This window comes from Semicossyphus pulcher, unplaced genomic scaffold (genome assembly GCF_022749685.1).
Source record: "Semicossyphus pulcher isolate SPU_LCO1_2020_fin unplaced genomic scaffold, fSemPul1.0.p SCAF_4, whole genome shotgun sequence".
NCBI lineage: Eukaryota > Metazoa > Chordata > Actinopteri > Labriformes > Labridae > Semicossyphus > Semicossyphus pulcher.
In genome coordinates, this window is record NW_027211715.1 from 27,586,944 (window position 1) to 27,601,560 (window position 14,617).

A 14,617-nucleotide genomic window follows, 5' to 3' on the forward strand; every position below is an offset into this window, starting at 1 on the left:
CAGATACAACTTCAAAAAGAAGTGAAAATCCAAAGAAAAAGAAACAAATTTGACGCTCAGATGAAGGAAAACGTCCATCAACCATTATAGCAACCATTATGTCCATCAAAATAATTGCAATGAGATTATTTTTTTCAATATTGTGCAGCCCTATAATTAAGTCAAAAACTGTAAACAAGAAATGATCTCATCCTGTTACCTGAATTGTTTCCTGCTTTAAGAACATTTTGGCTGACTTGATATGAGACAAATGGACCACTGTGGATATTTTGCAGTGCAGTTCGTCACCAGGCTGGCTTTACTTGCTATGTTGCTGTGTCGATGTCCGACCTGCCGACAGTCTACCCGGCTGACTGATGAGCTGTTTGACTAGCCAGCAGGGCTCACTGTAAGCATCTTGTGTCCTTCAGATGGAAGAGGGTGAGGGTTCAGTCGGCCCAGAATATGACCCTGTTAAAGCCCAGCGGAGCCCAGGGGAGGACAATTGGCACCTGCTAGCTGCTTATCCTCCCCCTGCTGCCCCCGGCCCAGACCCCTGCTCCCCTAGGTAGTACCATACTTCACTCCCATTGTCCCCCCCTCGTACTGTCACAGCCCCAGCATTATGGCTTCCCCTGAGGACCAACCAACCCTGTGCACCCGCTGACAGCTGCAGTCAACCACATATGTCCTTATATTTGGTTAAAAGTACCTGCACCTTCAGTCATTCACCCATGGCTGTATGTAACAGCTGCCCCTGCACTCTCCTTTTATTTTACATGTAAAAAATACTATTCCTGTATGTGAGTGTATCCAACTCCCATCTTCCCATCCATCCTCACCCATCCAAGAAGCACCTCATCCTTCCCTACCTGGAAATGACTGACCCACCCAACCATGAATGCCCCCATCATTTCCTGTTCTGGTCTCAGTTCACCCCTCGCTGTTATTGATCAGACCTGGGTTCAGAGTTTAGAGAGAGAGAATGCTGTTGGCATGCTGACTCCATTGTCTTACATGTGTTTTTTTTCCACCATACATAATAATAATTCTCCATATTGAAGCCTGAATTATATATCATTGTCTGCTTGTAAGTATCTGATACCTCATATAATCCCTTTTGTGTTTCAAGTATGATTTGAAGTTTTTATCTCTTTTGTTCTTTGATTTGAGACTTTGAGTCGTTTGTTTTCTCTGCATACAGAGTGTGTTTTGAGATTTCTTATACAGTTGCCAAGACGATCTTTGTTTTTACAATCTGCTGTCTTACTTTTGTTAAACCCACTGAACGTGAACTTCAGCTGAACTCTTCAGCTATTATAGTAAATCAGCCTGGGGATGATGTCACCCATAGGCCTTGGTAGATTTACAACAAAACCTTCAATTCAGACGTCATTTTCTTGGAAAACCTCAGTTTACGAGAAATAAATCATAAGGTTCAGCCTGGCCTTGCTCGCGTTTCTCCAGCATTAAAAGAATTACTTGCTCCAAACAGTTCCTCAGAAACCGTACAGTCCAGTGTATTCTTCTTTCTTGTTCATCTCCCTCATAAACATCGCTGAAGAACAAGTTTTATTGTAACAAGATGGCCTCTGAAAATGCAGTTTCTCAACCCTGTCTGCCTTTCCTTCAGATTTACAAGCCATATGATGGCTGATTGCTGCTTCACTGATTGATACTCAGGCAGTAAATGACAAGCAGTATCGGTCATACAAACATATACACCAAGGACACTCGAGCAACAGATAAACACAATTCAAGGATTCATTCCAATCCAAGTGTACAGCTGTGGCCCGGCTGCTGTCGCTGATTTTAAAGGAGCAGTTCGCCCCTGGAAAAAGCCGCTGTCAGTCAAAGCTGGTGTTCTCTGTATTCGATAGAGGCAATAATATTTTAAAATGGCGCCATAGCTGTGGAGAAAGTTGTATATTCTACATTCCTACAACACCCAGCAAGCATTGCACGGCCCAGCGAGAGACAATGGAGTGAAATACTACTGTTTTCCAGTTAAGGACATTGATCGCTGCAGGCAATGGCTCAGAGCAGTACAGAATCCGAAATACGACGAGAATAGAGTCTAAAAAATCTTCAGGTCTGCAGTCTACATTTCAAACCTGACTATTTTGAACGAGACATGACATCGGAGGCGGGCATCCTAGATTGAGGAAGTGTAGTTTAGCGAGCTCCCTGGCCTCCGCCAGATGACGCATTTTACGTGGTCTGGCGGCGGTTTTCCAGAGCCCATTGGAGAAGCAGAGAGCATCCTCCAAAGGCACAGAGTGAAACTTCATTTTCTTTTTTCCATAATGGCATTAGCTCCCCATAATAGCATGATAGGACTGAGGTTGAAAATTGGCGATCTGGCCCGTTAATGTGGTATGGACTCTGTGCTTGTTCAGAATAATCCATATCCCCAACTTTTGTCTTCTCTATGGCAGAGTTTAAGTGGCGGATGTTGTATTACAGTAAAAAGAACAGACCTTATTTTCAAAAGGGAAAAAAGCAATATGTTCTGATAGAGGGAGAGCAAAGCCATGCATTAATTATCGGGGGACACCCGACACTGCCAGCATAAATCATAGTCAGTTTGTCCTGTCTGTTTTGCTGTTGCCGGCCAAGAAGCAGAAGTTTGGTTTCATGCCAGCAGTGTCTCCTATTTCTGCTGCAGAGAGATGTAGCAGCAGCAGCATCATAGTCCAAATCACTGTGGATTATAAGGCTCACACATCCAGCTACAAAGAAGGCTAATTTTGGACTATATGCTGTCATCCACTGATAAAATCTGAAAGTTTAGGACATTCTTTAAATACCTTAAATAACTTCCTCGTGTTTCTTCAAGTCATTATAATAGATTAAAGCAAGAAGGCAAAGCAGCTGTATTTAGATGGCACATTTCAAGCACAGGCTGTGTGTTTGACATAGGCAAAGAAATGGCAAAGAAAAGCCTTAGACATTTGAAAAACAATTAGCAATTAACAAACATTAATTAAGATGGACTAATATTAATTATACAATTCAATTGATTCAAGGACTCATTAGAATCCGGTCGCTGAAATTTGTTTAGATTTAGATCGACCTGTAATATTATAGAAAAGGACGGTTCAGGATGCAAACTACACGAGTGTAACCCCACACTCTTCCTCTCTGCTTCCTCTCTGCTCTTCACTTTCTCTCTCTCTCATCACGTCCCGTCTCCCTCTCTCTCTCTCTTCCTCTCTCGGGTGCTGACTCAGTTTAACAGAGCAACCTGATCCTGCAGGTTTCTAGGCAGCAACTTCATTCAGCTTTGAGAACTTATGCATCACTGGCTCATTGAAAAGTCTGAAGTCAGCCTTATTATGCAGACAGTGAGAGTTTTCCTTGCGCTGCATGTCAACCTCTGCATTACAGGCAGAACTGCACTGGTTTACATACAGTGTGTGGAAGGAAAATATATGGAAAGATGACAACTTACGAGTTATTAAGTCACTACAAAAGTAGGCTCAATGTCAGTTAGTTCTTAATAATGCTATTGTACAGTATTAACCACTCAATGGTTAGCATCATGAAGTCTTACCTGATTTCCAAACAAGGCGACTTTATTTGCTTTACAGCCGCCCTAATCTCAATTTGATTTACGATTTGTTTTTCTTTGTTTCCAGGTTTTATGATTTATGTATTTGTATTTTACATCTCATGCTCCTGTGTAGCATGTTTCCAGTGTTTCCCCTGTACATCATTGTTTCTGTGGCAGCATGCAATATGTCATCTTGTCATTTTCATCCTATCTGATTGGTCAGTGAACCTGTAATGTGTTTGTAATCATTTTTATCTTCTCTCTCCACTTTCTTCACCCTCTTCCATCCTCTTTTGCCTTTTCCCTATTATCCTCTGATCTCTTTACCTTTCTGTCATTGCTCTCACTCTCTTTACCACCTTTTGCATATCCATCTTCTTTTCCTCCAGTCTCTATCAGCCCCCCAGGCGCAGGCCCTCAGCTGTATGGAGTCCCTGTGCTGCTACCAACATGGGCAGAGCGGCTGTTCCCGCCTGGCCCACCTCATGGAGCAAATGACCGGGCAGTGCCGGGCCGGCGCCAACCATTGCACCGCATCCAGCCGCAGCAACAGGTGGGGAGGACGACGACAGCAAGAAACAATGATTATGAATCCTGATGAGAGCTCAACACCTCATGGTTTCAAAAATTTGGGCTGCAGTCCCGACTGCCATAGCCCTTAATTTGGCTTCAACTCTACTGTAAGTCTTTCTTGTTCCGATTAAAAGTTGAGCATGCGGTTGTTGGGAAGCAGGGTTTCGGATGGTGAAGGAGACGGGTGTTAGGGTGCGTCTTAGCATAACTTCAGGACGAAGGAGGAGGTGTACCCTGAAGACGTCTTGGACTGCACTATCGTGAGTGTGTGTTGGGAGAGTTTTGGGTCTGAACATTTCGACAAACCAGACAGAAATGTGTGCTTGTGCTCATATCCTCAGAAGTGTACTGACAGAAATATATAAGTACACTTTGTAACCAAAATCATATAGACCAATGACTGAAAAGATTGTAACGGCCATGCCTTCTACACAGCATGCAGATGTGGATGTTTGGAAGTGTAGCCAGGGAGAGTATTTTGTCAGAGCCCTTACACTGCAGACCTGCTGGCACCTGCAGGTCTCAATAATGCAACATGTTACCTGTCTGTGTGGCCCCTACATTAGGACTGTCTATTAGCCCATGTGTCTGCGTGCTAACCATCTATGCTATGATCTGTTACTCTGTCTGCCCTGTCTGTCTCTGTTCAATACTCCCTTAAATCAAAGGTTGTTGTCCAAATGGGAGTCAATCTGTAATGCACTTTAACAGACGTCTATATGTCATTTAAGTTGACTTCATAGCTTCAGGTTTGCTCCTATTTTGTCTAGTAGGTCCTCTTTTTCATTGGAGGGCGTCTCCACTTGAGATGCGACAGGATAATGCTGTGCTGGTTCAATCATAGACGGTCAGAGCTCCAAATTTGTTTGTGCAAATCTGTAGTATCAACCTATCCTTGAAGAGATGTAAAAGTACTTCAGATGTGACGGGTTGTGGCCACTTAGCCTGAGCTGCACTTTGCAATTTAGCATTTTGGTGTCCCTCAATGACAGAGAGGTAAAAGTAATGATACTTTATGCCTGTTTCCTGCTCTCTCAGTGAGTGCAGAAGTTGTTCTTCTCTGCTTCAGCTTTGTTTTGGGATAAAGGAAGATAAAGCAACAATAACTTTACTTTTTCTCCTTTCATAAAATGTTCTGCCTTGCGCAACTTTAAAGACAAGTAAGCTGAGGTCACAGTTTGTTGGGCTGCCCAATCTGCAGTTTCAGTGCTATTGTCTTTTTTTCCTGAATCCCAGTGACTCAGAGGGGGCCATTGATTAATTGACCTGATCGGCCCTTTCTGCTGAGCAATCAATACTCCTGAAAACAACTTGGGACTCTGAGTATCGATTTCATCAGTAATGAAGATGTAGCATTCTTCTTCTTTGTGAGTTTTTTTGCAGAGGATCTTGCACAGTCGGGGGGTGTGGGCGCGCATGTTTGTTTTTTCATGACTCTGGGTGTGTAAGAGATGCACTGATCTCCTCACCCTCCCCTCAGCCCCTCTGGACAACAGCCTGCAGACTCTCTGTGGCCAATCAGGCCTGCAGGATCAAGTAAAAAGTCTCTCAATTGAGACTGACTTTAACAACATATGTTATTCTGTGCCAGGCCTGTGTGCACAAAGTTATCATTTTAGGCGTCATGCGATCATTTAAAACTCCTGCATTAATCCTCACCCAGCGGTGGGTGGGATTTGCACCGTGAAATAATCTATTCCAATTGATGTCAGGGTTGTTGTGCTGAAAGAAAGGAAACTATTTCCATTGCTTCAGGGTCAAATTACCACTAAATGCATGATTCACTTTAGATGAATTTCTTCCTGCGGGAATGATTGATTTGTTTTCTGACCTTGGCACGAAGCAGCCAATTGGATTCTTCCAGCTGAGCAAACAGAAGCCAATTTGTACTCCCAGACGGATAAATAGAAACAATGAACATGAGTAAAATGCTTCGCTTGGGTGTGCTTTACACTGTAAATACAAACCGAACACAATCAACTACTAAAATCTGGGCTGGATTTGAAGGTTTCCCTTATCCCTTCATCTCTTTCTCTTGTTCAACCTCTCCTTTTCCTCTACTCACTCCTCCTCCTCAACTTCCGTCCCTTACCTTCCTCTATTATACTTTCTGTTTGAAGTAATAAAAGCAGAAAATCACATGAAAGACAAGTGAGAGTCAGCCCACATTTGGCCTTAATGCTACGATACTGCCATAGGGGAAAGGGAATATATCCACCCAGTCCTATATAACACGCATTATGACTGGACGGGACATATATAGCAAGCATATTCACAAACGTATATATAATACATAAAGTATTTATCTGTTATATATTGGAAATCTAAATGAAGCTGGCTGCTTTTCTTAGCCTGTTGTTGCAGCGCTGAATGCCGACCACAGCTGAATCATGACTGAAGCAGGAACGGACACTATATGAGAAACACAGCCTGCGTGTAGCTGTCAAACCCTGGCAGCTGCGTCTCCATCCGAATGTTAGACTAATTTTATTCAAATATTTCAAAGGGGAAAAATGATTGTTGGCTTTTCCAAAGAAGCCTTCTTGAATATCAAAAATATATGTACAGGTGCAAATAATCAAATATAATTGGTAGTTGTTGGATGGACGAATCGGCAGAGTCTATATCTACACATTTTAAACATGCTAAAACAATCCGACTTCAAGTATTCTTTAAAAGCATCTTGTTGGTACAAAGTATCCTTTGGATGGAAACTCAGCTGCTGTACGACACCCCTTGCTCTTCTCTTCTCCTAGAAAAAAGGGGACCACCTCCTAAACCACAGAGGCTGCTGGGAAATGTAGTCTCAGAGAGTCAGATTTTCTTTCATACTTCATCTATCTATTAGTCTTTTTTCTACTGGATCCTGAAGCCTTATATGTGCTTCTGAGAAGAGGCCAACTCTGAGGGCATGCTTGTTTTATCACCAGGTGTGTGTCAGGTGGGTGGAGTTTCACTGCCTCCCAGTGTTAGGGCTCCACCTGTCTTGTCCACGTCCGGCTGAAAAAACAAGCATGCCCTGATTTTGTCTTGTTGCATGGGGGCTGCTGTTGCCTTTGGTACTTTGTATACAATGTAAACCTGTATGTATCTGTGCCCCCATCACACACTTCCTCCTCTTGCACTCGTCTTTTTCTCTCCCCTTTGTGTCTTCGTCCTTCTGTGTCTTAAATCTGCATAACGTTGCTCGACCTTCCGGATTAATTATTCATGTGCTTTCGACGTCCCCGTGAGCTTTGTCTTGTCAGAAATCTGCCTGATCTGTTCTTTTCTTGGGTTCATGTTCCCACCGGCTCATCCCAAAACTGTTTTGGTGCTAACGTCCTCTTTGTTCAGTCATAACCCCGGGTTGCACAGATGCTTTTAGCACCGAGATGTTGTGGAGTAGACGGCTTAGCTGGTGATGTCACACATGAGAGTGCCTCCGGTCGAACCCCCATTTGAGTCAGACGCATAATTAAAGCTTCTAGGTGGCCCTGCTTACCTCTTCACCAGGTCTTAAAACGGTTGTCTTCATCTAAGGTCACGAGGATTGTGCAGCGCACGGCAGTAGGCATTTAAAGATCAAGAAATATCTGAGGATGTAGATGGAGATGTGCAGAAACTTTACAGCCTTCCTGTTGTTGTGTATTAGGCTGGTAAAAGCTGCACACACATCACTCGTGCAGTCATGTGAGGATCACTTGCAGCAGCCAGAACGGAGGCTCTGTGTGAACTCAGAGTCTCTGCTCCTCCCTGCCGGAGCTTTGAGGCACAAGCTCTGATCACTGACTCTGGTTGTACTTTGATGTGAGTCAGCATGTCAGTTTGAATGGTAAAGGTCAAAACAAACCTACCACTGTGACAAGCTGCCACGTTGATGATAGACCCATGTATGTATGTCTTGTCAAGATGCATCACTGGCCTTTATTGTGATGTTTGAGCAGTCTACAAATAGGTGAGACTGTTCTAAAGCTGTGTTTGTTAGTTGTTTGCAAAGATCCAGCTTGTAAGCTAATAAGAGAAGAGAATGTGCCTCCATCATCTTGCTAAATATAAATCTAGATTTTATAATATATTATATATTTAAAGTTGTGGAGGAGCGCATCCCCATTTTTGTAGAGAATAAGAATAAGAATAATAACTAAGGATGTATATTTAACGGTCCGGGTTATGTTGAGAGTGTATATGTGAGGCAAGAATGTTGCTGCTTGTTTATCATTGTTTATTTCTCGTTATGATGTTTTTTTCCATTACCTCATCCCTGCTCCACCAGAGACCACGTCAAAGGTAGAAAACAAAACGGGTTTCAAACATGTAAACAAATTTAACAATTTTTTTTGTAGAAGCAGTTACATGGACATGGATCTGCTATGAGCTTTTTACACTTAATGAGGTAAATAAGAGTTTATAGTGGATATACCTGGGGTTTTTTGACCCTTCTTTAAGTCCCGCCTCCCTTGGTTACTGTTGCTACGCCTGTCAAGCTTTCGCACCGGCATAACAGTTAGAGATGTTCCAAGGGAAATAATAGCAAATGTCTGGAAAAATAGTTCAGAGAGAAGTCGACAGAAAGGACGCATTTGAAAGCTACATCCAGAATATGATTTATTAGAGTGTTGAAGAGGACATGAAAGTCAAGGCAAGGCCTCCGGTCCCAATGCAAGCGTCAGGAACACCACGTCTTGACAATTCATGTTAAGGACAATCATATACAGGAACAACAATGTTCTTGCACAGCATGTTTAGTTCGACTCCTTTAATTATCTAATATGTTTTAGCCCATTGCTAGCAAAACTAAATGATCCCACTTTTTCATTTAATTCGAGTCAGAATATTGCTCGCATATCGTGAGCTTGATCCAAACACTGGATCTTCGATTGATTTAGCTGCGAGCGAGGTCCTTCCACAATTTATAATCCATGTCCGACATCACTCCTCTTGAGTTTTTGCTTCGGAAAAGGGAAAAATATGACACTCCCCCCTCTAAACTTTGAGGATATCGGCTGTCGAACGTGCATATTTCTCCTTGTTCTGAAAGCTTGGCATGCCTCCCGCGCCTAGTTACAGTTGCTAACGCAGGATTGGACAGTGGCCGTTCAAGGAACGGGCTTAACGAAGGGTCAAATAGTGAAATATTTTTTCACATTGCACTTTCAGGTTCTCTATGTACTTTTAAGGTTTTATTGAAAACACTGTTGGCAGTATCTGCTCTCTTAAACACTGATGGACATAAATGCCCCTCAGAAATGACTTTCTCAGTGTAAGTTTTCACCATACTTAAATTTATAATTGAAATTAAACAGAATTTATTTTCTGTAGATGTTTGAAAAACAAGTTGAACACAACTAAAATGTGCAAATCTCTGAGAAAAAATTACTAAAGTACAGAAATGACTCAAACTGAGATTTGTGTTCTGGTCTGACCTCATCGCTAATTGGAAAAATCAGTGTTAGATATATAAAACTGGGGCCTTCCCTATGGTGAGACATGAGGAGAGTTTATGTGATCATCATTGCTAACACCATCTCACCGACTACTAACTCCTCCCTCCTCCATCCTTCACTCTACTCTGCTTTTACACACGCAAACACACACACACACATTCACTCCGTCAGCCTCCTAACCCTCAGTCACTGCTGCCTGTTTTCAGGTCTTGGAGCGACACGGAGAACTTCTACTCCAACGATCGCAGCATCCTGACCCTGTCGCCCATCGAGGCCACTCACTGCTGACTCCCGGGGGCCTCGAACACACAGTGAGGGAGAGCTACCACTCCGCTTTGAGTCATAATCACACCCTCACACCACCTGGCACCATTCTATGCACCTACTTCAGTTAAATGTCAACGCATTGTCAGCACAGATGGGAGCTTTTGCAGTATGTTAAACCAAAGGAACGGGACTGTGGCAACAGGCTGCTGTACCCTGGTGAATTAGTTATTGGGGAAAATGTTGAGAAGGACATCTGATGGGAGCGCCAACATGGAAGGAATTGAAAAATGAAGTGTGGAGCAAGTCAGACATGTTTGGGAGATCCAGTCAACATCTAAGCAGAAACAAAGCTTCTGCGAGTCCTGCAAGAGATCCGAAAACACCATATATACATCCAGTACCTTCTAACAATTCAAGAAGTCAGCTGACAGATTCAGGCCCCTCGGTCTGCCAAGGTTCATGAATTCTGAACAAGCTATTTATTTTTCATTTTCAGTCCAGTTGCCCAAAGTGACCCTATAGGTTGTTTGTAGACACAGCATGAAGATTCCTGACAGTCTGGACTTTTTTGAGCGTTTGCTAATGTCGGGCTTTGCTCCTTCTTAAAGCGCTGCAGCTTTAGCACTGTAAGCTCACCGAGCTGGTTTGGACTTGCTGACACAGGACTCTGCTGGTTATTCAACTACCCGGATCATCCATGTAGCACGAGCAGGACGAGGCTCCACACAGTCAGACTCCATGAAGAGCACATCTCAGATGTGTTGGCCCAACATAACGTTGCTTCCTTGGCCCAGCTGCACCGTCATTTCTCATTCACACGGAAAGGGAAAAAGTCCCGTAGCTTTCCGAGCCGTGCTGGTTCTGTTGACGTCTATACTTGTTTCCTTTGGAGCAGTACCCCCTTAAAACTGCAAGGAGATTCATCTCTACAATGGAACCAAAGACCAAAGGATTCAGACTGGAATTTAAAAGATAAAGTGTTTATTTTTGTGCCTGATTGTACAGAAGCTTATATTATTAAGAAGACTGTTGTTTTTGTCCGTGCTGCTTTCAGGCCTCTCTCTCCCCGGTGTGTTGCTCTGAAGGAGGCCGGATGGGGTCTGTTTAAAAAGCCATACATTTTCCAGAGGTTATATTACTGGTAGATTATCGAAGGTACTGCAGATAGAAGCTGTGTGAGCCTGTTGTTACTTTGTGTTTGGTACTTGTTCCTCTTGAATGCCTTTTCTCTTCAGCCCGGTTAGCAAAGGCATCTTAGCATTAAGAGCAAAGCTCAGGGAATATTTTAAGGTGACAGGATTCAAATGACCTAAGCAGCTTTATAACATCTGAACTGGAAGTAGAAGCTGTTTCCTCAAAACATTTCCTGAGTATCGAGTCGGGTAATGGTTCCATTTTTATTTCAGTGAGACAGAAATGGCTTAAATGCCAAGATGCTTTTCCTAACCGCGGCTGATGCACGCCGACCCAGACAGCAGAATGTCTCTATCTTTAGAGGGATAGCTATAGCAGGTAAATATATTTCAGCTTCAACAGAGAGGAAACGAAAAGCAGAACATTTGCACAAGTCACATATCAAAATACCTATATCTTGTTTTTCTTATTTTTGTCGTTTCCCAAATCATTGCTCATCTCTCATCATTGAAATCATCTGTCACGTTTTTGCTGTTTCGATGTCCTTGCCATGCGTGTGTCTATCCACATGTTGAAGAAGTCTGTGTGTTTGTATGTGCGTGTAAGTGTTGGTGTGTTTCTTGTTTAGCGGCCATGTTGGTCAAAGGAAGAATGGTACGTAGCCTTGTTGAACGACCGCAGTGACAACATGATGCCCTTAGGTCAAAGGTGTCTCTCTGCCGCTCGGTTTGCTAGGGCTGGGTATTGGTACTTTGTACCTTTAGGATACCAACCACAATATCTAATTTGTTTTGTTCTAATCTGTTTTGCACCCAAATCTTGAAAAAATATACTATATACTATTTCAGTGGTTCTTCTTTAAGCCAATTACTGTAAAGGTTCTTCGATTAAATGCAACATGTCATTGATACACTAATACTGCAGGTACATCCCATATAGTTCATGGTGTGTAGTGTAATGTGCAGCTCTGCACGGAGATCATGAGATACCATACTACACACCTGCACCATCGAGTAAGTGAAATATAAAAGGTATCAACTCAAGTATTCTGTTGATTCTTGAGCCTGAGCGATACATCGTTGAATTATTGGCTGATATTTTCCAACATGACATTTTTTAAAGAGCATATATTTAATAAAAACAATACTTGGTGAGATTTGGAAAAGTTGTCATCACACAAAAGAACTGGTTAAAAATGTATGATAATGTTAAACACTCTTTAATACATTTTCTTGCCACTCTTTAATACATTTTAAATGAAATCTTTAATATATATTTGTTTGAGAAAGTAGCCAACAAGTACATTTAAGTAATAATATTGGCATGGAAAAGGTCAGCTCAAACATTTACTATACCAGCTGCCATATTGGTAAACTGTCATTTTTAACATCCATAATCTGTCGAGCTCCAATTGGTATTTACTATCACCTGTACATTACTGTTATATTTATTTAAACCATACCCAGCCCTACAGTTTGCCCTCTCTTCTTCGGTACCATTCAGAAGTTTCCTTGTTTGTAGGAGAATTAAATCACCTCCAGAAGCAGCTTGAAGGCGGACAGGAGTGTAATGTAGGAACCTTTTAAAGACAACCGTTTTAGACTTGACATCAACAACCACACAACAATGACCTGTACGTGCATCAGCTCACACAGGGAACATACAGAGTCATAGGAAGTTCCTGTTGCCATGTTTACTGTCCAACATCAGAGAGCCAGTCGAGTGTTTGTTGGTTTATTTTCTATGTGGTACATTGATTGATGCGTACCTGGGCCTGTTACATCCTTTCTGTTCATAAAGGTGACAATGAAAGTGTCTATTTATAATCGCTGTACTTTTTTTTCTGTTACTGTTTAACGTTTGTTTCATATCAATTTATATTTATGGTCCTGAACACGACCTGAATGCAGCAACTTCCTATAATGTTACTTTGTTACAGGACATTTAAAAGGACACTTCATGTTAGGCCACTGCATCCAACAACTCAATAGATAATGTGTATTTCTTTTTAACCATTTGAGCTCACGTCTGCTATTAAAATGTTTACCTGGATGCAACTCTGATACCTGTAATCTGTACCTGGACTGGGATAAATACATGGTAATGCTGTTAAACCTTACGTTCACCAAATTTACAATTAAGCAGTCAGTTCATCACGGAGAAGAGCTGTGACAGCAGTTGTATAACTTTCTTTTGGCTCTGAAGTGAGCTGAGACCTAAATTTAAGATAGCGTTGAGTTGCATTATGGGAGTTGTAGGATCTAGTTTTTCAGTGCTTTACTAATATGAGGGATTTGAACTTAGCCAAGGCCTCTGCTGTGTTCAAAATGACTGTTATTTCTGTTGATTCTACTTTATAGAAATGCAATACTAGATCCAGGAGCATCCCTTTAATACGTTCACAATAAAGGTCAGATGTGATGTGTCAGAGGCAGAGGAGATTACACACTTTAACACTGGATCCTGCAACTTTTTGAGGCTGGTTAATACCTACAACTTTCTTTTAATCATTCTGAAGCCCAGACAGAGAAACTTCTGACATTATCAGTGTAATGTTTTTCAACTTTGGAAAACTCTAGAGCCACACAAGAAATCATACAACTGTCTCCAATTTTAAAACTACAGTAAAAGTACACAAAACTGCACATAAGATAATCTAAATGTTCGACTCCAGTTGAGGTCAGTAGGTGACTTTATTAAGTGTTCCAACTTTCAGAAGAGAACATTCTGTTCACCCAGCAAGTAATCCTGGATAATTGGGCATCCCTCCTCTCTTAAATAATGAAATGAACTCATATTCAGCAGGACTTTCGGAGCATCAGGGCTGTGACCCTGTCGAGTCATTAAATGGCACCAGAGCAGATGGCAGAGGGGGGGGGAGACAGCCCTCCCTGTCAGAAGGCAAAAAGGTGGTGCTGTGCAGGAAACACCTCCAGTGTTGCAGCCGTTCTGATGCCCCCTTGTGCTCACCTACGGAAAGCCATCGTGGTCAAAATGTATCAAATGAATAATCAGTGGAAAAGGTACAAACTAGGTAATATACAGGGGAATAAGAAAGAAGTAGATGTGTGAGCGCGAGCTTAAACTAAAACAAAAAAAGGAAATAAATTGATCTGCAACAAAACTCTTATTTTGAAAGTAACAGGAAGAAGTGACATTTGGATTAAACATTTTGGCTGTTTTATATTTCACATTTTGAACTCTTTCGGTCTTGATTTGTGTCTTTGTGGAGTGGAAACGAAAGCAGACAACCAGGATACATAAAACTGTGGTAATATGATTGTTTGTTTTTTACCCAGACTGTACATCCAGGTACAGATATTGTTTGTTTTTACACACATATCAAATGTAATCAGGGCCCGCACATACTACAGTGACATCTTTACTGCTGTTTATGCAGAAAACATGTTATAACTTGATTTCAGTAACGAACATGAGCTGATCCTCCAGAGCATCACAGCACTGACGTCATCACATCTTCATTACAGGAGAGCGGTGGGGTTTGAGGCCTGTGGGATATTACTCGGCCGAGATTACTCGACCACATAATTCAAAAAATTATCATTTAATATTTGATCCAGCCTCGACTGCAGATGATGATCATGTCATCCATCAGAAGCACCATCCCAAGTTTAACTAGACATCTTATTAAAGACACAGAGAGCTGTTAAATTCTGTCTAT

General features: G+C 42.0%; 1 protein-coding gene across 1 annotated transcript in view; it reads left to right on the plus strand.

Moving 5' to 3' along the window:
- atp11b (ATPase phospholipid transporting 11B) overlaps nt 1–9,908 on the plus strand; it is a 56,201-nt gene extending 46,293 nt beyond the window's left edge. Inside the window, exons 29-30 of the mRNA XM_069679311.1 lie at nt 3,925–4,088; nt 9,741–9,908. Of these exons, the coding sequence (XP_069535412.1) occupies nt 3,925–4,088; nt 9,741–9,822 (246 nt within the window). The 3' untranslated portion in view covers nt 9,823–9,908. The remainder of the gene's footprint in view (nt 1–3,924; nt 4,089–9,740) is intronic.
- Nucleotides 9,909–14,617: the final 4,709 nt, after the last annotated feature.